Below are 23,570 nucleotides of genomic sequence, written 5' to 3' on the forward strand. Positions count from 1 at the left end.
ACAGGAATGCCATGAAGTTAACATTGTGGTCATTGTGATGCAGAGTCTGACAAGCACAAGTCTAGCCTGTTTAGTTTAGTTTAGCTTGGCTCTGCCATGTGAGAATCAATCACTCTGGTGTTCCTGGTCTTAGGATACTGCATCAGATACTGCAAGGACATCATTGATGATATCTATGCATGTCAGCATGTTTAGAGGACGATCATTTCATTCCTGACATCATTCAATCAGTGACACACATACATCAACAGGCCCATAGTAGGTACAGTACATAGTACAGTGGCTAGGTAGAATTACTGTAAGGCTGCAGGTCCAATTCCCTCCATAGCTGTGTGTCCTGTCAAAGTTTAATTTGGCAAGACATTCAAACACTTTGCCTCCAATTTACTCATGATTAGAGTGTGTCAGCTAAATGTATAAAACGTCATAATTACAAAAAAAATACCTTCACATTGAAAGGAAGTCTGTTTTCCTTGAAGGAAAAATAGCTGAAAACCAACTGCTGTCCTGTCTTGATCAGGGGGGACAGGTTTCCATAGCAATCCACATAGATAGGCTTGCTTTCAAGGACCTATGGAAACACCATCAACAAAGAAATGTTCAGGAGATAAGAGTACAGTACCACATTAGGGATGAGCTACTGCTAATAAAACCAATACCCCCCCCCCCCCCCCATACTCCCACTAAACATAAAGTAAAAAAAAACAAAAAAACATAAAGTTCAAACCTCAATATCTTTACTCCTGGCCACCTCTTCAAAGTTCTCCTGCTGCTCCAGTGTTTTGTCCACCTTGTCATCCGTCATACAGAAGCAACGCAGCCGAGACTCCACGACGTCATTCATCTTGGCAAACACCACAAACTTGGCCAGGTACGGCACGCAGATCAGCTCCCGGTATAACTGAGACGCTAGACTCACCGTTTCAGGAATCTGGTGACAGTCTGCGAGCCAGAACCTGGAGAGGAAAAGGAGGAGAGGAGAGGAGAGGAGAGGAGAGGAGAGGAGAGGAGAGGAGAGGAGAGGAGAGGAGAGGAGAGGAGAGGAGAAAAGGATGGGAAATGTTAATCGTGTACTGATATGTATCTGGGATCCAGCCAGGAAAACCATTTGCCTGATATGAGGAAGATATAAGAGCTTGAGCTTTCTAAATATGCACTGTCCATTTTAATAAATCGAGACTTTAACCACAGATTAACAAGGCATAACATTTGTATTCTGCTTGTCAGTGACAATCTATGGAAGCCATTTTGCACCACTGAATAAATATAAAAATAATTGTGAGTTTGTTTATAAGTCACAATTCTGAGTTTGTTTGACCATTACTGGTCACTTAATACAGTGTCAGAGATAAATTAACACCCTGGATTTTGTTTTGTAGTTTTGTTTTGGTTATTTTTTTCCTTTGATGGGGCACACTGAGTCACATGACAGCTCTGTAATAATCTAATTTCAGAGGACCAAGGAGTGCTCTGTTCGCATCAGGCCACACTGCCCCCACATGACTCCAATACTGTTAGGACAGGACTCCGTGACTTTGTTTACAGTAGCCAAAAATTCCGCACAAACAATTTCTCTCTCTCTATGTTGACACTTAGACATGTGATTGACAAGCTTGAGTCACGACTCAGCAATATATCCGAATGATGCTGTGTCACTTGGGGGAATGGGATAGAGCTAGTGGGATAGTATTTGAAGTACTATTCCTTCATTATTGTATTGTATGTGTGCAGCACATGCCATGTGTGACCCCAGTATATATGTGTGTGTGTGTGTGTGTGTGTGTGTGTGTGTGTGTGTGTGTGTGTGTGTGTGTGTGTGTGTGTGTGTGTGTGTGTGTGTGTGTGTGTGTGTGTGTGTGTGTGTGTGTGTGTGTGTGTGTGTGTGTGACTTACCTGGCCGACACATTTGTGGTGAAGGAGACACAGTCCGTGACAAAAGACAGTGGGGTGGTCCCTGTGATGTCCTCCCACTGGGCAGGGGACGTACCTCCTGCAGGGAGATGCACACCAAAGCATGACATCATGCACTCTCTCGTGTTAATGGGATATAACCCGCTATCCTTTATTTTCCTCATCTTTCCGCTTTATTTCTTATGCCTAGAAATGTCTTGTTTTCCCCCCATACCAAACATTGAGGTCTGCTCTGCCTGCAGGCTGCAGATATTTGGTTTTCGAGTCACTCAGTCCATTTAAAGAATGTTAAATGGATGAGAAAAGGTACAGTACGTGGTGTTGCAAATATTTGGATCAATGCTCCTGCTAACAATGTTTTTCTGGGGGCATCCCTCCTAGGGAGTTTTATCCACTTGATTGAATGTACAGACCTGCAAACTCGTGAGTGGTGAAAAGACTGATAATTTCCTAAATCCAACCCGTTGGGGTGTCTGCGGCATAGCTAGATAATCTACACTGGCAAATACAGTAAAATACCAGCTATCATTTACTGACATTCTATAGCAATCTCATCCCCAAACACTGTCTGCCCTTCTGAAGTGAAAATGTATTGGCCCAAATATGAAAATGCTTTATTTTGTGCATTACTGATACATGTATTTCTCAGTTTAAATGTTTGTTTTGCCGTGATACCTTCAGCTGTTTTCTTTTCTTTCCTCTATTATGTGTAGACTATTATATATATATATATATTTACATTTGTAGTCATAGATAACCTTTTGTACCATGTACTGATAAAAGCACCATAATTACACATTCATCTATATATAAGTATATTTTAACCGCTGGTGCATAGGCACTGTCGGAGGTGCGTCAGGCAGAGATGCCCTGCAGGTACCAACATCTGCCTGTAAACAAAATGTACTGATAAGAGCACCATAATTACACATACATCTATAATATATAAGTATATTTTAACCATAGAAACCATATGATTCTTATACCTGAAAATGGATGACTTTCAATTATGTAAGAAGAAATGCATGAAGGGACTGGGAGACAAAGATAAAAAGCTTAAATCAGTCAATTAATAAGGTGTGTGTGTGTGTGTGTGTGTGTGTGTGTGTGTGTGTGTGTGTGTGTGTGTGTGTGTGTGTGTGTGTGTGTGTGTGTGTGTGTGTGTGTGTGTGTGTGTGTGTGTGTGTGTGTGTGTGTGAAATATGCAATCCCCAGTTGCTGATAGCAAGGACCAAATGTGAAATTAATTCATCCATTCATTTCAATAATATTTAATTAATTTATATTACCATATTTTGATGACCACTGATGACATAAGAATGATGTTGTACCACGAGCCAGGCTTTACAAACAAGATTAAGCTACAAGTAACATATTTTTTTTAATAAAGTAAGCAACTTAAGCCTTGCTCATACTGTAGTCTTTGACTTTTCTGTCACACTGCAACATGACAAAATTCAAATCATAACATCAACCTGGCCAATTGCACAAGGTACATAAATCATGACACTGTGCATTTGGCCTGTGAGGCTACGTCTGCGGACAGCACCATAACTCTCCCTTCATTCATTTCCATTGGCAACGCTTCTACCTTGACATGATTTTGCACACTTGCTGTCTCTGGTGCTTGTTTAAGGACACCCGATACCCTGCCGGTTAGATCGGCACTTTATTTGCTTAGGCTGAAGATAATCAAACTTCACTGGGCAAACTCTCTCATGCCATCATTCTTGCATAATTCACTATAGCCAGAGCAAATAAAGTGCCAGACTGTAGCCACCAATGGGACATTGCATAACTTAGCTTTAACGGGGTGGGGCATGTATTCCCTATTTGCATCGTTCCCGACTTGCATCGTTCCCGAGTAGGCCGGTGAAAATTCAGAAAATGGCCACCTAAAAGCCCACAACATGACGCAATGTAGATCGGCTATTGTCTCTGCGCGACACCAGCGTACAATGTAGGATAAGCTATGGCTTAAGTGGTTTTAAGTTTTGACCACTAACTGCATGATTGTGGTCACCATGATTAATTTAATTCAAATCTGTCTACTTGCCTGTGATGCTGCAGAGCAAGCGCAGGCAGGGTGCCGCGTCGCCCCGGTGCCCAGTAGGGTGGCCCTCCGCCGACCTGGGTGGGACCGGGATCGTCATGGTGATTGGCTTGTGGAACTTCCTCCTCCTGGGCTCCACAGTGACGATGGGGCTGAAGGTGGCTCTGTTGCCGAGCACCGCCCTCACCATCTCGTCTGGCACAGGCTGGGCCTGAGAGGGGAGAAGATTAGGACGATAGAGCGAGAGAAGAACGGAGGAAGAGATGAAAGAGGGATGTTGACTTGAAGAATGGATGTCCAATTTTCCACACATGGAGGAAACTCAATTAGTCCTGCTATTTCTTTTTACCAAAACAATTATCTTTCAGGTAAAGAGGGGAGAGAAGAGGTGAGACGAAAATGAGGGAGGTGTCATTAGATAATGGAGTGGATTGGTAAAACAAAACAAAAAATATTAATAAACACCTAGACATCATTAACTTGGCCAGTTAATGGCCATCCAGACTGTGATGTCAGCCATCTAATATGTATGACGTATGACTGCACAGCCTTAATGACCGCTGTCTATTATAAGATTAAAGAATAATATTTCATATAACATATATCCTCAAAAAGTGTGCTCCTCTGAGCACAGGTCTCCGAGAGACTACTTGCCCCTGAGGAGCAACATCATAACAACCAATGCACTGTTCTGCAGTACCTGCAAGCCGACACGGATCTTCTTGGTGAGCGCCCCCTGAGGGAAGGAGGCCTGCACCATGGGCACAGTGGTGCTGGACAGCGTTCCTCCATCGGGACCCATGTGGTTAGACTCCTGCTTAATCCGTGACACCACCGCAAAATACTGTGGGAAATCCCTGGTGACGATACGGCAGATTCGCTTCTTTTCCAGCTCAGCAGGGCTGTCCAGCTCTGGAACACAGGGGAGGTTATTAAGGAAGTAAAAAAAAGTATGTTTCTGGAAACACACAGACATAGGAATTATCAAAGACAAAGCAATGTCACAAAGAAATGTAAAAAAAGAACTATCCCTTCACCAGAACATAAAAAAAGAAAATGAATCCGTTTTTTTTCTTTTATACAATTGAGGAAGATGCATCGCAATGCAAAGGTGAACGATTCTGGATCGATGCAGTGACATGACATAATTGATTATAGCCTATTCATTGATTGTAGATATTACAGCCTTGGTTGGGCAATATTCGTGAAGTTGCAGTTACTTAACAAATATTGGACATGTACAGTATGTCCTGATGAAGATCTGATTGTTTGAAACATTGACACAATAAAATACAGCGGAGCTTTCTCATAGTATTTCCAGTGTGCAGACTCTACTTCCTTTTGTGACACCGTGCAATGTGTCTTGTCCTTACCTTCATCCATGCCACCGAGCAGGTCGGCAAGGTCGTCCGTCCTGGCGTCGGATTGGTGCTCTTTCCACGTGTCGCCATTCTCGCTCCTCAGCACAATGAGCTCTCTCTCCTTCCCACGCATGGAGCCAAAGTGAGGGATCTCGACAATCACTGGGCTGTGAGGGAACACAAATTAAACGCATTATGAGGCAGCTGAGTTAAATGACCTGCACCAAAATTATGCAGTTGGTTACTCCCGAAGTAATCACCAGGCATTCTCTGGTGAAGCGCTAATCGTGCATTTTTAATTGCATTGGTTGATGCATTACTGTTATTTCACTTGTAAGATTTTGTGTAATAAAAATGTAATAACAACAACTATATTGTATAATTATAATGCAGCTATAATCCTCTCACAGGTGGAACTCGCAATGTCAATCAATCAATCAACCTTTATTTAACTAGGCCACCAAAAAACATTCAAAACACCAGCAAGACGGAGCCAGGGACCTACCCGAGGAACTGGGCCCCAGCGGGCCCCACCTCCACCAGCCGGCTGACCAGCCCTTCTCCCTCCACCATGGGTGGCGGGTAGGCCAGCTTGTGCCTCTTGGCCAGGCGGCAAGTGATCCGCGTGGGTGCCGTGCACTTCCTGGGTGGGATGATGATGCGCATGCCGTTGTGCCGGCTGCCTCGCATGGAGCCGCCGCGGGCATCCACCATGAAGCTAACCAGGAACCTGCCGCGGGAGAATAAAAACAAGTCAACAAGGAGGGAAAATAATGGGAGAGAGACGTGAACGACAAAGAGAGAAGCCATACCACAGATACGAGTGAGGAGGATGAATCCCATGCTGTGATCACCGTACACCAAAAAAAAGGTGGGGAGAAAACAAAAATAGAGAGAAATAAAAGAGAGAGAGAGAAAGATTTGGAGGAAAAGAGAAGATGCTTTGAGCTCTGAAACCTAACAGTTCTCACCTCTACCTGCCTCAATTTAGGACTCTAAGTCACTGTTTGAAATTAAGCCCAACACATTTTGGGGTTCTGGTGAAGTTGTAGGAGAAATTGTGTCGAGGTCTGCGGCCCAAGGTGAGATTACTGTCAAGAGATTCAGTCCCTCTAAAGCAGTGTTCAGTGATCAAATATTAAACACCTTCACAAATGTCGCACCCAAGCTAAGGACTCCATTAGCTGACACAATGAGAGGATGTGTGTTTAATATGTGTCATGTTCCATTCTACAAAATTAACGTTTGTGGATTGCTGTGTTAATCCCCTGGGAATGGCACAAAGGTGAGTTGGGGCTGGGGATGTGGTGGGGGTGTATACATGGCAAAGGAGCATTTATACACACTTGTGTTTACAGGCAGTCATTATGAACCCTAATGATTATCACTTTACCAGACCACTCCATCTCTTGTAGTTTGCCAGAAGTTTCACAAATAAAAGACACAAAAGTGATGACTGGAGTCATCACTAAAGTAAAGCCAAGGTGTAATTAAGAGCAAGAAATTGCACAAAGAGGCGGGTTGGTTGGTTAACTTAATTCCCTAATTGTACATATTGGACCTCTAGGCTTGTATGTTATAAGGAGGCTGTTAGGTGTAATAACCCCGAATGGCAGAAGCTGAACATATGTTGTGACATCAGTTACTCCAGAATGAACATAGAATGTTCACGTTGTTCTCTATGCTGTGTCGCATACATTTTGTATACATTTTCGTATGGTGCATTTAGGTGAAATTCCTGTTAAGTTTTCAAGATGGAGGAGAGATTGTAATGTGCTCTGAGAGAGAGACAGAGAGCGAGAGAAAGATGGCACATCATTGAGAGTAATACACACACACACATGGACGACTACTACCACTTCCACTACTAGCTACTGTAGGCAGTGCAAATGAGACACCAGACCACACGGATGGCATGAGCAGAGAATGGAGAAAGAGAAGGAGAGGGGTGAGAGGGAAGCGCGTGGAGTGGAGTGGAGAAGAGAGTGACATCACTGCGACATCAAGGAGTGAAACCAGCGGACTCAAGTCATCACCTGGAGTCATACTGAGGGAGCGGGGAGGACAAGCTGCAAAATAAACACATGGGAGACAATGCAGGAGGCGTAACCCAAACAATGTAGTCGTAGTATCAACGTTTCATAATCAGTCGGGATCTGTTTTAAAAGACTGAAATGCCAAAACCTTTAGATTAAATAAAAAAAATAAAAAGAATGGGGTGGAGGACTGAGGAAAACGGAATACTCAAGTGGCACAGGGAGGGAAAAAGAATAATGGGTCAAATAAGGAACACAAATAAAAAGACAGATCCATGTTTTTTTTTCATCATTCAACATTTCACATAGTGTCACAAGAAATACTGCATGATCACCCTTACAAAGACAGAAGTGTCCAATTGAAAACTTTATGATGGTCATTATCTTAAAATTCAAACTACTTAGATTAACTTGAGAGCAGAACATTTGTTTTTTTTATCAGTTTAACCAAATTAACTACATGAGTCGCAGTGTTGTATCAACTGTAACACTGCATGTGCAATGTAGACCTCACATGTACCTCTCATATACAGTATATTTATAATTTCATTTTAATTTAGCTAACGCTCAAGACAGAACAACATCAGGAAGTGTTTCGGCATTGTGTTAACGGACACGTGGACTGGACATACAGGTGCTTCTAATGACCACCATAATGGTTATTATGTGTACACAGTCAAATCCTCAGTGTTCATTTATAAACTGGTAACATTTGCACACTCTTGGAGCTGCAATCCATAACTTTTTGAGTGTGAATAAAATGTTATTTACCCAATCTGTATGTTAATACAATATAACCAGTACATCTGCGGTGGTTCGAGCTGTTCTCCCTGCTCTTCTTTAGAGAAATTTGTATCCCTGTGGTCGGGTAGGACACCTACTAGCTGAGGAGAGGTATCGCCTGAAGCTCAAAGCGTAATATATCCCCTGCCCAAACGGGCTTACCGTCTTAGCTCAGCAGTAGAACCCCCGGGTTTGAATCCCAGGTAAGAACAAATTGCAGCTTTAAATGAACACTGATGGTGGTTATACTGTGCACTGTGCGTGCGCGCATGCATGCGTGTGCTAACTGCTGAGAGCTAACTCTCTCCAGTTGTCTTAACTTACCCAGAGTGGACGGGGCTGGACACAGTGTTGTGGCTGTGCTCCATGGTGTCTGGAGTCCAGCTGTAGCGCCTCATGCACTCTGAGCTGTAGTCTGACCTGGTCACAGCCAGATGCTGGTAGTGGAGGTGACATGATAAAGATAGAGAAAGAAAAGAAGAAAAAAATGGACAAAGGGGAGGATGGAAATGTGAAAATGGGGGAAGCAGGTAAAAAAAACAGAAATAGGGGTGAGTTGAGTGAATCGTTACTATATAGGACATAAAACTATGACATTACTCTTTTACTTCATGGAATCTAAGTGAAGTTTTATTGTGAGATACAACATGAAGAAGACCTGATAACATTTATGGCACCTTGTCACATACTGTACTTCCACAAACTATGTCACAGACGGCCACACGACGCGGTGGCCGTCTTATGTATCTTAGTCAAATACATAATCTGACGCTTACAAAGCAGCCTCATAATGAAACATGCATGCATAAAGATGTGCCACTAAAGTGGACTGTACCCGTATCCTACATAATTATTTATTTGTGAAGAAAAACACTAAAAAACAGTGTATTATGGGAAACGCATGGACTCAGAAAGTATGGCCTGGGAAAAGACGTTGTTTACCATGCAACGACCAGTGGCTGATGAATGATGGCGTGCACCCAAGACTAACAAACAAACAAATATACACAAAGACAGATACCCAGACAGATGGAAGATGAACCAGTGAGCCGGGCGTGTGAATATTGAAGAAAAGAGGAAGTCCTCCATCAACACTGTGTACCTTATTAAGAGGGTCAACCAAGTAGGAAATGTCCTTACAGACACTCTGAAGCTTAAGGGAAAGGAGAGATAGTTGACAATTCACACCAGGGGTAGCAAGTTCTTTCTCTAATAATTAGTAGTTATGGTATTTCCATCAAGGAACACATATTGCAAATCCTCTCCATCCATCACAATGTATTTTTGCTTTTGTTTTTGTTGTTTCATGCTCTTTATACATCACAATCCATCCAATTAGGGTGAGTTTTTTTTTAATGGACAAATGTACCGAACTAGGTGGAATCCTTATTTTTGTAAACATACTTCTATGTAACCCAAAACCATAATTTAGGAGCCAAAACATTTGCTTATTTTGCAACAGGGGCAGTTGAAATAATATGTGCATATTTTCTCCATCTGCAGTTACAAATCTTGAGGAATGTCTTCATTGAACTTGCGGGTTATGCTGCTAATATTGTTTACAATACAAGAGGTTACAGTTCTCCTTTTAGCTCCGTTCCTGAAACCTTCCCACCAAAACAGGCTGGGGGACAAGCTCTGCAGTGCACAGTGGTTTTCCATGAGAAAGCAAAGGGAGGCCCTCCCCCTAGGCACTCAGGCTTGAATAAACTCTCAGTGAAGGTGTTATACACTTGTCATCAGCACTTTAACAAGAGCAACGCCGCCTGCACTGTATGACCTTGACACAAGACATGTACCCCTTCCCTCTAAAGCAACCGTCGTTTACCCAGAACCTTGAGAGAGACACTGAACAGACAGGGGAGGTAGACAGACATCACATGGTTTGAAAGGGAATGGAACATTTGAACTATAAATCACGTAAGAAAAATAGAGACAATGTTAGACAAACCTCAGGAGGAGTGTGAAGGGCAGATAATATATGTGAAAGGAAAGGTAGGGAATGTCAGAGGGGGGGGTCAGGAGCAAAAACACAAAGGGGACAAAGTTGATGGCGAAATACAACAGAAAGGGAGAGGCTCACCGTGTCCTTGGTGGGCGCTAGGATCTCTTCGATCATCATGCTGTCGCGGGTGAAGGAGGTCCGGTTGAGGGTGTTAGACCTATCCGAACTGAATGAGCGGAGGCTATATGTTACCACGCAACGCAGGCGGGCGACAACAAGCGAGGGGTGGGAGAACAGAACACAAAAACAAACACAAAAAGCAAAAAGGAATCCATTAACTAACATGCAACCTCCAGGGAACCCATGTAGTTCTTTGATTGGCTGGATGCAGAGAGCATCCGAAAGAGCAGAGAGAGAGGTGTTGGTTATAGGTGTTGGTTATTCAGAGATGGAAATGAGAGTGAGGTCAGCTTTGTTTGCGCTAAGTGATAGAGAGAGAGAGAGAGAGAGAGAGAGAGAGAGAGGAATAAAGAGGCTGAGGGAAGATCAAGGGAGAACACAGAAGAGTTGTTGTTGATACTGTATGGTTTGGGGCGTGTCGCGAACACGGATGCGATATGGCTCGTCGAAATTATGACGTGTATAGTGAGAGAGTGAGACTGCAAGTCTTTGTACGTGAATTATACATTCAGTGTATGGCAATATTAGAGCTAAGCTTTGGCCAAAATGTCTATGGTCCATGGAGGTGATTCCATTTAGGTTTGATCCATTATTAATTGACCTGACCAACCAGCTTCAGCATTACCAACACAGACCCTTGTCTATTCCTCTCTGTCCTGCTGCAGTGTGCTTTATGACGGTGCAGTGGCATCTGCCTGTTTTGTTGTAGACTCGCTAGTCGCTACCTCTCTCTGAAGCTGAATGCAGAACTGTAGATTTCTCTCCTGTTTCAATCAGTGCAGAACGCAAATTTTTGTGTGAGCGTGTGCACGCACATGCACACTGACCCGCCCTTTCTCTTCCCTACAGTGCCTCTGTTAACCGACTGCGAATGCAAATGCGTGCACAATGCTGCACATCATTTTAGCCTACTGGTTTGTGGCGTTGTGTGTCCGAGGATGGATACGCACGCGTGCATGCGCATGTGTGCGCGTGTGCGGAGGGATAGAGCTAGTGTGCGAGGGGGAGAAAGTGCAATGCTCAGCGCATTTGTGTGGGCACCCTATTCAGCACAGAGAGAAGCCCTTTATTCAGCACAGCACTGCCTACCCTGCTGTCGAAGTTACCAAGCAACTCTGTCTGCACGGCCTGAATGGACCCGGTGGCATGGCAGCACTCACCCCCGCCTGCCCCTCCACTGTGTTTGTTCTTCATAGCTTCGTCCTTTTTCTCATTCTATCCATCCTCCTCTCCCCTCTTTTGCCTTTTCATGCTCCCACTATTAGCTCTGAAAGATTGTTTTCCTCTCAAGTCTTTCCTTTCTCTCGCCCTTTCACCCTCTCTGTTATTTGCTTCTAATTCCGTCATCAAACTTTTAAGTCTATTTCTGCGTCTGAAACCTATTCTGAGCACTCCACTTTTATCCCTTTAATCGACCAGCCTTACTTCTCTCCTCATTGTATCGCTCTCTCTTTCTTTTCTCTCCCTGCTAGAGTTCAATTTACATATGCTGTATATTTCCGCACTTTTTTTTTATTTATAGTACATGTTTGTTTTCACAATGGATTGGATTCATCTTGTCCTGTTTCCTATGACTCCCTGCCTCTCTCGCCCGCTCTTTCTCTATATCACTCACTGCCTAATTGCTCCCTGTCTTTCTTCTCCCTGTCTCTCTCTCTTTGTTGGTCCATTTATTTTACTGTTGATCAATCTGCCAAACCCCTAACCTCCACTCTGTTTGCTGTGCCATACATACACCCAGTTGTACTGTCTCCTATGGCCCTTATAGCGTAGTAGGCTATATTTTTAGGAACGCGTCTGCGTGGTCTCAAAGAGATGATTATGTGAGTCTTTGCATGCGCGTGACTGCAAATGTGTGTGTGTGTGTGTGTGTGTGTGTGTGTGTGTGTGTGTGTGTGTGTGTGTGTGTGTGTGTGTGTGTGTGTGTGTGTGTGTGTGTGTGTGTGTATGAGGGGGGCGGGGGGGTTGGAAAGTCTGTCCTTTGTCAAAGTGACCCATGGTTTATGTGGGGTCTTTCTAACTGCCTGGCCAAAATTCACATTTAAGGCTGTAGAGTTTCCATCTCTGCATATTACTGTGCATTGTCCTGTATCTTCAGGAATTTTGGGGAACACTAGGGCCATCTTCAATAACAAAACACACTCTGTATACCCTGTGCATTACAGCTAGATGAAGGTACTGCTTGTGAATTCACCATTGATCCATGGAAGTTTATTCACCATTGATCCCTGGAAGTTACATTGTGTGGGACTTCCAAATAATGATACCACAGGGAAGGTGCCACTTCAAACCACACCATACAAAAACGTTAGGGAGGTTAATTAACACAATACAACTCAAAGTGAAGACAAGCCTGTTATTTCTCATTATACAACAAAACAAAACAAAACACGGCACATTTATTTTCTCATTTCCACTGTGACTATTGCTCTATTGCAAAACCCTGCATAAAACAAAAACTTATTTTTCCTGCTTGCAAATATGATGACTCTGGTTTGAGGGATGAGAAAATAAGGTGAACGGGTGATCAACTATCTCAAAATGAAATGTATGAAAAACAGACACGCGGATGGCCGAGAAATAACACAGGAGGTTGACATACAGTACGTATTTGCGCACAGGGACATGGCTTGTGGATGAGGTTGCAGGGGGGTTATGGGTTTAGGGTCAGGGGGACGTAAATCAACACAGTAAAATCCTCGCTGTTAATTTATCCATTTCTAACTCCAAGAGTGTACAAACGTAACCAAATGGACACTTGCGGGTTTATTTCGTTACATTCGTACACTCTGAGAGTAAGGATCTTACCGTGAAGGCGTTACGGGAGAGAGACACCATACAGCACTGTTTCCCAAACAATGGGTCGAGACCCAATTTTTGGTCGCGGACCGATTTTTTATTATATCCTTTTTGTTTCTAATTGTTTTTACTATCAATTCAAAAGATTTTCAGAAATAAAAAATAATCAAACATTTTAAAAATAACAACCTTTTTCAAAATAATTTAATAAATTCTCCCCAATAAATGAATTCCAGACATTTTATATACTTAAGAAGTAGCGAAAATAGCAGATCTAGAAGCTCACAGTGTGTCACGATGAGCTTGTAGATTGGCTATGTTCACTAGTTTTGGGCCATTATAAGCTCTGTTCCACAGAGCTTATAATGCATTATAACCATTATAATCAAATTTCTCTTTTGGGTCTCGAACCAAAACGTTTGGGAACCACTGCCATACAGGACTAATGTGGCCAACTACTACGACTTATCTACAACTACTACTCTTTTCTTACCTGATCCTAGGGCTAGAATGAGGGACGGAGAGAGAGTGCAAGGAAAAGAACAAGAAGGAAAAGAGCAAAATAGAGCACAGTGAAAAGCAAAGCAAGTTTTGAAGACATCAAAGCAAAGAGATGCTGTGGGTTTCTTTTTTTTTGTCTCCCTATATGACATTGATGCTGCGCCTTTGCATGGTTGCACTCCCAGACTAGGCACAGGTGTGTGCACGTGTTTTAAGGCCCAGTCCAACAGCAAACCATGCAATGCCGATGTCATAAACAGAAAGGTAAGGCAAAGAAAAGCAGTTTGCTCAGCATCGTGCACAGGAAATATCCTCAGTGTTAATTCAACTTAGAAACAATGGAGTCTTACGGGTCCAGATCAAAATGGAGGACCCAGTCAATTTGTACACTTTCAGAGATAAATTAACACTGAGGGTTTGACTGTGTATATTCAATGATCAATAAAATATTTCACTGCAGTAATACACAGCAGTACATTTAAACCACCTTCTTACCAAGACAGAGATGTCAGCAATTTCAGTGCACAAACAGTGTTCTTGAAAGTGCAATTACTGCAGTACATTACAATGACATTATACCAACAACAATTATTCATCTGACAGAATAGGAGGAGAGAAAAAATGATTAGGAACTTCATAACACTTGCTAAAAATGTTCATAATTATGCATAACAACATATAACAAAGATACCTCTCTTTCTGTTCTTTAAATCTTTTTACGATTTCTATCATTATTCTGTTATTATCTATGCTGCTGCATTGTCTGAAGGAAGCCAAACTAAAATAAGTTTTACTCTTATGTACCTGTACACAGGATGTAACAATAAAGTACAGCCTTGAACCTTGAACCTTATAACTGACTAAGTTATGGTAGTTATGATGACAAAGCTTATAATGCATTATGACCAGCACTTATAATACTTCATAAATATTGTTATAAGTTGTTATATGCATAATTATAAACATGTATAAAGAGTGTTATGAACTATGCCTTATAAGAGCATTATAATGCATTATAAATGTGATTTATAATGCATTATAGACCCGACCTTTAAGTAACATGTTACCAAATATTGTTTTTGAATAAACAACGTTAAACCCTAATACTTCCAGATTCCCCTTCCTGTTTTCACTCTACAGTAAATATCTTCTCAGAAAATAGCCGATAAACAAGCTCTTGTGAGCTTGTTGAACCCTAGTGTCCCTTTTCTGAGACTAATAGACTGAATATTAGTCCCTGAATAGGGATTCTAGGGTTCAAGTGGTTAATAATAGCACACACACACACACACACACATACTAAGATACTCACAGATAAGCAACTCGTTGATGATAATTATCCATTAAGTCAGCTGGCACTACATTTGACCATTGCCCAACAGCTAGCAACCACTAAATGGTTTGAAAAGTTACAATTCCTTTCAAAACTGCATTGCATAACGGAACTGCCCACTGCCCACCCATGAGGCTTCATCAATAACTGGTCTTTGGTGGAAGCTCACAGTGTGTTTGTTTGCTTCTGGTGTTTGCCATGGACTAGCTGCTGCTGCTAGCTGTTTCCTGTCAATGTCACTGGTATTGTTTCCATCCAGCCAAGCATCAGCCAGCTGTCAGAGCGGGCCACAATACACAGCCCATAATGTGCTCGGGCCGCACAATCCAACATGGGCCCATCTGATGCGCTTTCATTGCAGATTTCCAATTTTCCACTGTGTGGGACAACTATATAGCTAAGCCCATAGTGAACAGCCAAGTACACAGTAAAAACCTGAGTGTTCATTTAACTGTGAGGGTGTACAAATGTGACCAAATGTAGGTACACTGTCAGAGTTACAAATGGATAAATGAACACAGAGGATTTTACTGTATAAGGGCTACAGCTGTCCACATAACAGCCTGCCTGTGTTTGAACAAAAGGCAGAGAACAGTGGCTATAGTCCCTGTAGTCAGAGTTCAAGTTATTAGGTGTATAACAGGCTGGGGGTCCTGGGTGGCCAATTTGTAATCTTCTGAGACTTTTAATTAGGCCACACAAGTGCTGAATCATTTTGCCAGGTTTAACCATTAAATGGCAAATTCCCAGGGACTTTCTGGTGGCTTTGGCTCTGTGCAGGCTATGTGTAATAACTATTTGTGAATATTAAGTAAGTGTATGTGGGTGTGCATGGTTTTGGGTGTAAGTGCCTGCAAGTGTGTGTGTCTTTCAATAAATGAGAAACAATAAAATCTGAGTCACACGGTATATGCCACGGTATGACATATTTCAGAACAATATATGACAAACAACTACAGCAGCAAACATTGGCAAACATACACAGTAAAATCTTATGTTATTTAAACTCAAAACGATTTTACTATGACAAAAGCACAAAACTCAATAACCCTATGGGCAACACAAAGACATTACTATTATCATACCAGCACCACACTGCACCAAAGAATATCTGTTGTTTTCACAATGAACCATCTCATCACCAAAGTGAACAGGGTCCTACCTGGCTGAGCGGGCTCCTATACTAAAGCCCATGTATCCCTCCTGAGGAAGTGAGTCATCTCCCAGCTCTTTGAGGTCCTGAGGCCGCAGGTATTTGTCCGTGTCACCGGTCATTGCATCCTCACCTGGAGGAGGGTGGAAATCATACAATCCCAGTGTTAGCCTAGTACTGAGGCAAGGCAATCCAGAGAAAGAGGTACAGTATGCTGTTGGATGCGGCACTTCGATCAAGAAAAAAAGAAAGGCATTTAAAGGAATAACACCAACCCGCATTAACCTTCCCTTTATTTGATTATAGGACTTAGAGGAGGCCTGTGAGAATGCATTAGCATCAGTCTATCATCAGACCAAACAGGCCTGCATTGCTCACTGCAACTTTTCTTTGGTCTATTCGCCTGACCGTGGCATGACAACAACACAGTCCTAATGAGCTTATGCACCGTTGACTGAAATAGCAGAGGTATTTTTAGAGCCTAGAAATTATTCAGTGTAGGAACTGCGATCATAGAAATACAGCAGCATCTTTGCGGTAGACCAGCTCTGCTGTAAAACAAAACGCAGTTCCTCTAGCTCTAGCATCTCAACACAGAGCCCCAAAAAAAAAAAAAAAAACACCACGGGAGCTTTTAAAGCTAGGAACGCAAAGCACTGCACCGCACCTCGATCGGCGGACCGGTGGACTATGACACGCCGATCAATGATGCCGCCTGAGCGGCGTGAGCGTTTCTCCTTCTCCCTCATGTCCGAGCCCGTGCGTGTGTGTGCGCGCGTGCGTGCGTGCGTGTGTGTATGTGTGTGTGTGCTGCCTGGCTGCTCCTTGGCTCCTTCACTGCAGCCCCTCCCCCTCGACGCTGCTACCTCGGATACTGCCGCAACTCTCTGTCTGTGCTCCGAGTCTGGACTGGAAACATTGAATCCAGTGATGATGATGTGGACGCGCTGCTACAATGTGTCTATGTTTTATCTCCGTCCCATTCAAACACACCGCACGGTCTGAACACGACTGTAAGCTTTACAATCTCCCGCAACAACAACACGAGCCACGCCAGTGAGTAAGGATTTTTACAGCTGATGATGCAGCACTGAGCTATAACGTCACGGCAAGCTTCTCTCTCTCTCTCTCTCTCTCTCTCTCTCTCTCTCTCTATCTCTCTCTCTCTCTCTCTCTCTCTCTCTCTCTCTCTCTCTCTCTCTCTCTCTCTCTCTCTCTCTTTCTCTAGCTCTCTCACTCTCTACTGTCTGTCTGTCTCTCTCCTCCCTCTCTCTCTCTCTCTCTCTACAACACTGTCTCAGTCTCTCTCTCTATCTCTCTCTCCCCTATCTTTCACTGTCTCTCTCCCTTCTGCTTCTCTCTCTCGGTGTTTCTCCCTCTCCCTCCTCCTCCCTCTCTTTTAGTTCGATTCACAGTGCCCTTTCAAAAACATCACAACACTCTTAGCTGCCAAAAAAAAAAAAACTTACCTATGCCTAACGCAGCCATATCGATTCAATTTCCAATTCACTGCAATATACCACCAGAACTGTTTATCCCCCCAAATCCCCAACAAAAATAAGTCCAGTGGCGTGGGTTAATATTATTATACAGCAGCCCATTCAGACGCTGCTGCACATGGGATGAGAACGTGAAGATCGGCTGGTCCGTTAGTGTTGATGGAAAAAGTTTCCCTCTGTCGACTGGACGCACGTAGGCGATCAATTAACCCGTTACACGCCCACAGACTTGAATAACTGTATCCGTACTGTTGGTGATACAAGTGTTTAAGAGGAACGAGTGTCTCTGTCTCCTGTCTTCTGCCGCAAAGTTGAAATTATGCGGACTTTTCGGACGCCTCGCAGCGAAACAGCGCATTATTGCCGCCCGGAAAAAAGTAAAAGTCCACAACCAGCCACCTGACTGACTGACGGGGTTAATAGTTCCTTGTGTTGTAGGCGGCTCAACGAAAAGATCATCCCATTGGATTTAGACACGGAGAAGTTCTTGTAGAATCCCAACTGATTCCGACTTGCATGGTTCTGATGGTTGGGTCAGCTGTCCAGTAAAACACCAGTTGAAATGGCATCAACACCGTGCGGCAGACAGACAGGGAGAGAGGACCGCATTGGAAGTATTCTGTGGCTCTTGTGTGAGCGCAGTAATCTGATAGTCCTAAATGTAAACAAATGCCTCCTCGAAGGCAAGAGAGACTAACTAGTCTGGTATGGAGGAGAGGAGAGAGTGAAGAAGAGAGAGAGAGAGAGAGAGAGAGAGAGAGAGAGAGAGAGAGAGACAAAACCCTCGTTGAGGAGGACAGGACAGCCCCCCTCCTGAACCCTCCTCCTGTACTGTTTTCCTCTGTGGGGTGATACAAGGATTGGGAATTTGGCTGCCCTTCACCCGGAAAGCTATAATTGGGGGGGAGTTAATAGAAACTGTCCCCCAAATCTGAGCTAGTGGGATTTTTATTTATTTATTCATTTCAAATTCAAATTACATTTTGGTATATTAATATATATTATATATTATTATATTGATACAATATTTCATATGCATAAAGTCTCTTTTTCCAAAGATGTATTTTAACCTGAGAATGTGTGGACATCTATGGCAAAACTTGGAGGACTGTTTACTTTTCTCAAGAGTCAAATGTTTTGAAGCTCTGATTTAATTTCTACTTGCATATGAAATAATAAGAGAAAAAAAAGAAATCAATGACCATCTAGTTGCTGTGTTCTTTTACAAATAGCCCCATGGCGCATCATTTACCCTTTTGTAAATGGACTGTATATAAAGTCTGCCGCAATAAAAGAGCACCTGTCTGCAATTTGCAGCTGGACCTAGACACGTCTTCTAGCTTGCCAAAAGAAATGACCCCCCCAATGTTTTCTGTAAATATACTTTTACTGCTCCTAGTATTGGTGATGTCTTGTATAGTATTGTTTGTCTTTATACTGTATGTCTTGATGAATTGAATACACAGGACCACAATGAAAAGCCCTCTGCAGGACTTTTAGTGTAATCCTTTAAGCATTATTGTATGACGGTGCCTCTGTACCTTTTTGCAAACTGTTAATAAAGTATTCAATCAATCAAAAAAGCCTTTAATTGATATAATTATGTAGGTCATTAATGATTGCAATAACTTTCTACCAGTACTAGGGATGAAAACATTATGCAGATCTATTGTAAACAATATCCACTATGTTGTGCTGGGGATTACGCTACACACAGCTATTATAAGTACAGTAGAAAGTAGAAAGGATTTAATCTAAAGATGGTGGCCTGCCAGGGGGTGTGATCCTTAGAAAGCGTGAGATCAGCCGTCAGCATGTCAAGGTTACACACACATCTTGACATAGAGTGACCTGTCATGATGGGGGGTGTCTGGTGGCTCAGCCAGTTAGCACACAGGACCACGTGCTCCTTGTGAGCCGCAAAGACCAAGAGTTTGAATCCGACTCTTGGGTCTCGTCTCGCATGTCTCTCCTCTCTTTGCCCTTGGGTTTCCTGTCTCTGCTCTCTCCTAACTAAGAAATAAAGCTTACAAATGCAGGAAAAAATGACATTAAGAGAAGAGAGAGTGACCTGTCACGATTCCCCTCATCCGCTCCTGTACCTGCAGACTAATGGGATTGGCCTCCAACATTATGGGATTAAAGACACGTAGAAACTCCTTACAAGCCGCTCCTCGCACATGCATGCGTGTAGGCAAACAAAGACAAACAAAGACATACATAGCTATGCATAAGTAAGTGCACAAGCTTGCACTCACTCTTTGACTTGCAGAGACACACATCTGTGCACGGGTGCGCGTGCACATACATACACGCTCACTTTCACACAAACATACTGTATACAAGACCACAACAACTTGCATAGACAAACTCAGGCTTGTATGCAACAGCTATCTCAGCCCGTTCTTGTGTACTACTATTGGGCAAGGTGTTATTGCTCAGTGCTGGATATCAATAACACCATGACATGAGTGATCACTGAGTGAGCACTAACACCATTTGCTGCACATGAGGCTGTGCAGACACACTGGCTTATAATGTGTAGTAGCAACCCATCATAATGAACATACCCAGATTTTCCAGATTTTGACCTTTTACCAGGTCTATGGTCCATAGTGAAAAGTCATCCGTTCTCTACTGATAGGTGCGTGTTTGTATGTATGAATGCGTGTGTGCGTCTCTCTGTTTGTGTGTGTGTGTGTGTGTGTGTGTGTGTGTGTGTGTGTGTGTGTGTGTGTGTGTGTGTGTGTGTGTGTGTGTAACCCTTTGAGTCTAGCCATATCGCCTGACATAGAAACTCCACACCTGAGTCCATGGTCCCCTGAGCAACAGAGCATGAACAAGCTCATCAATTTTACAGGCCTGTCCGCTCTGGTTCCAAAACAAAAGGACGAGGGGCCTGAATTTATCAGCATGTGACCTGTGCCACACAGTAAAATCCTCAGTGTTAATTGAACTCTTACTGTAATAATTACAGGTCAAATTGTACACTTGCAGAGTTAAATTAACAGATTTTATTGTGCATAAACTGGTAACATAAGTACCCAATGTGCTGCAGACTACTTATATTATGTCATTTATTGTGTTATATTACACATAATACTATTAACATTTCATTGAATGTAAATAAGGCTATAGGAAGAGATACATTTTCTTTATGAATTTGAACTACGATTACTATACCCTAGTTTTCCGCGTGTCATTATTAACTGTTGTCAAACAGAGTTTGAGCTCTGAGCACAAGTTATATAGTACTTTACATAACTGAAAAGTGCTTGATGAGCACAGTTATGTATTTTATGCTGCTTGTGGTGTTGACAATGATGAGAAACCCAAAAAAATGTCCCAAAGTGATTTCAGCAAAAATGTCATTTTGAGTGTAAGTGAAAATGAGGTCGACATTTGTAAATGAAAGCAGGTCACTTAGAGCAGTTTGCCAGCTAGCATGACTGGATTGTCTATGACCAGCCAAAATTTAAAACAACCTCACACGTTCTCTGACATGTTCTCTGACAAAATGAGAACTGTACACTTTCTTGCTGGCAAGCCACAAAAGTCAAGAAAACTCAAATGGAATAGAATATCTGTGTGTTGTAAGACCTAGAAGGACAATAAGTTTAGACCAAAACCAAAGTTTTGGGAATAATAGTGCCTTGAATTGCATAACTAACATTCCATAATCAAGAAATAGTGTGTGCAACTTAGAGCGAGAGAGAGTGTGCGTATATTCTGGCTGGGGGTGTGTATAGAGTGACATTGCCAGGCAACTTCCTTTTAAACAGTAAAACAGTAAAGCAGAGGAGGATAGCATGGCAGTGGCACGATGGTTAGCTCTCCGACAACAGGAAGCAGGTGACGGCTGGGCGGACAGTGGTATGTGAGTGGGAAACAAACAACAAAGATGGCGTAAGGAAGCATACGGGTGGGAAATACCTTCGTCAACACCTGACATACACTCCTCATTGAGAATTTCAGGCATATTCGCCCGGACTGTGTGATTTGAATACACATAGGGTTAAAAATGCAAAATGTTCAATAACACAACACGTAGCACACAATCACATATGGCATTCACTAGTGTATGGAGGTCATGCACTCAATTAACACCAAACACAAGTCAGACGATTATCAGGAAGCTAATTTCACTCTTAGCACTCTGGAAGGCGTGGCTGATTACGTGAAGGGAGTTCTGAAATTGGGCTCGTACCTTCATCATCGGACATGTCGAGGAACTCGTTCATGGTCTCTGGGACGTTGATTTTATGTTTTTCAGTCGCAGTCTGTGAACAAGAAAAGCAGATGGACAAATGAGAATAGCAGATCATGACACAACACAACACCCCTACCACTGTCACTGCTGCAGGAAGTACATTCATACCTAATCCATAAAAACAAAAATAAACATTTCCAATCTAATCCAATTCCACAGGGGGATAACGTGTTGAATTGCGAAAACATGTTATTTCCATATATGACATTCCATGTTTTATCACTTGGAAAATAATAAAGGCCCAATATAAATGTTAAAAGGATCCCTGGCCAATAAGCCAAATATGCCTTAACACATTCTAATTGCCCTCTATAACTAAAATTAAATAAAAAAAACACCTTAAATATTTTATTTATTTTAGAAATAGTTCATCTTTTATTCAAGGGGGACAACACCCGTCGCAAGCTGATGATGTCATTTGTCCATGTGTGGTCCAGCCCTAAGAAATGTTATTAGCATGTCGTAATAAAAAAAACATATACAAAAATATATAAATAAAATATTAAAATGTTCTAATTTAATTATAGAGGGCAATTATAATGTATTAAGGCATATAAGGCTTATTAGCCAGGGATCCTTTTAATAGCAGTTATAGTCATGGATGCATTGCAAAACAACTTCCACCCAACCAACTTGATATGACCAATGCCGGTCCCACAGAGCAGGTTCCATTCAGCAGTGATGTGAAGGGACAGCCGAGGCCAACATGAATAATATATCGCTGTCACAAACGGGTACAAGGGGAGGAACGTTATCTTAAAGATACAGAGACAGCATGATCCATGTTCACTGCTGCAGATCCTGCCAATGACTTCTCTCTCCCTCTGTTTGTTAACTCTGTCTCGCAAATTATGCCATCTCTTTACCTTCGTACAGCCTCTACCCTCCCCCCTCTTCCCCTGGCTTCTATACACGTGAATGAATCAGGTCACTGTCAGTGATCTAGGGCTATTTGAGGAGAAACCTTAAGCTCAATCCTGGCATGTCACTCAGTCAAGACGACATCACACACGTGACTGGTTCACACACTGTCTGGACTGATGTTGTTGCTTGGCAATCCAAATTGTAATGTGGCCCAACAGAATGTCAATTCATTCAGCTTCTACAGTATTCACCTTATTCCTGGCCTTCTCCAGGGTTTCACCACTGCCTCTTATAGGGGGCGCCATTGAGTTTTTCTTTGTGTGCTGCTTCATTCAATATCTGTTCACTTCCTCCCTAGTAGGCTACTGCAGGTGTAATGCAGGTAATCAGTGTGTTGCCAGATTCTGCTAAATAAACAAGCGGCCAGGTCTATGAAAACAAGCCCAAAAAAAGCAACTTGGCACAGTTTGACCACTTTACATCGGCTATTTGAAAATAGCAGATCAACAAGCTCACAATGTGTCAAATCCAGTGGTGGCTTATCCAACGGGCTTGAGGTGCTGAAGCACAGGGCACCAACCTTGAGGGGGGCACCAAACGGCGTGAAAAATTTAGAAGCAACTCAGTGGACAAATACATATTAATGTGGGAACCACTGGTTTAAAAAATATTAGAAAGCAAGCCCAATTAAGCAACTACACTTAAAAAAAAGGCTCAAATTGCTTATTGTAAGCAGACATGGCAACACTAGTGAACAGGAAACTCATTCCCACCTCCCCTACTCCCCTACCTGGCCACGCTCACAGTGGGCATGGCCAGGCTCACAGTGGGCGTGGCCAGGAATAAGGTGGATAGAGCTCCGAAGTCTGACATCACTGCCGC

At 42.7% G+C, this 23,570-nt stretch overlaps 1 protein-coding gene across 1 annotated transcript in view; it reads right to left on the reverse strand.

Annotated features, from left to right (window-relative positions):
• The window catches only part of LOC311059312 (ankyrin-3-like), a gene marked incomplete at its 5' end in the record, with an annotated part of 137,587 nt that overhangs the window by 29,189 nt on the left and 84,828 nt on the right, over nucleotides 1-23,570 (reverse strand). Inside the window, 15 exons of the mRNA XM_084077117.1 lie at nucleotides 446-571; nucleotides 728-956; nucleotides 1,894-1,990; nucleotides 3,968-4,175; nucleotides 4,665-4,876; nucleotides 5,338-5,492; nucleotides 5,831-6,055; nucleotides 7,362-7,394; nucleotides 8,469-8,581; nucleotides 9,247-9,297; nucleotides 10,228-10,330; nucleotides 13,562-13,573; nucleotides 16,065-16,188; nucleotides 21,488-21,544; nucleotides 21,762-21,834. Of these exons, the coding sequence (XP_083933243.1) occupies nucleotides 446-571; nucleotides 728-956; nucleotides 1,894-1,990; nucleotides 3,968-4,175; nucleotides 4,665-4,876; nucleotides 5,338-5,492; nucleotides 5,831-6,055; nucleotides 7,362-7,394; nucleotides 8,469-8,581; nucleotides 9,247-9,297; nucleotides 10,228-10,330; nucleotides 13,562-13,573; nucleotides 16,065-16,188; nucleotides 21,488-21,544; nucleotides 21,762-21,834 (1,818 nt within the window). The remainder of the gene's footprint in view (nucleotides 1-445; nucleotides 572-727; nucleotides 957-1,893; nucleotides 1,991-3,967; nucleotides 4,176-4,664; nucleotides 4,877-5,337; nucleotides 5,493-5,830; nucleotides 6,056-7,361; nucleotides 7,395-8,468; nucleotides 8,582-9,246; nucleotides 9,298-10,227; nucleotides 10,331-13,561; nucleotides 13,574-16,064; nucleotides 16,189-21,487; nucleotides 21,545-21,761; nucleotides 21,835-23,570) is intronic.

Source organism: Gymnoscopelus microlampas (assembly GCF_963454915.1).
Source record: "Gymnoscopelus microlampas genome assembly, chromosome: 13".
Taxonomy (NCBI): Eukaryota; Metazoa; Chordata; class Actinopteri; order Myctophiformes; family Myctophidae; genus Gymnoscopelus; species Gymnoscopelus microlampas.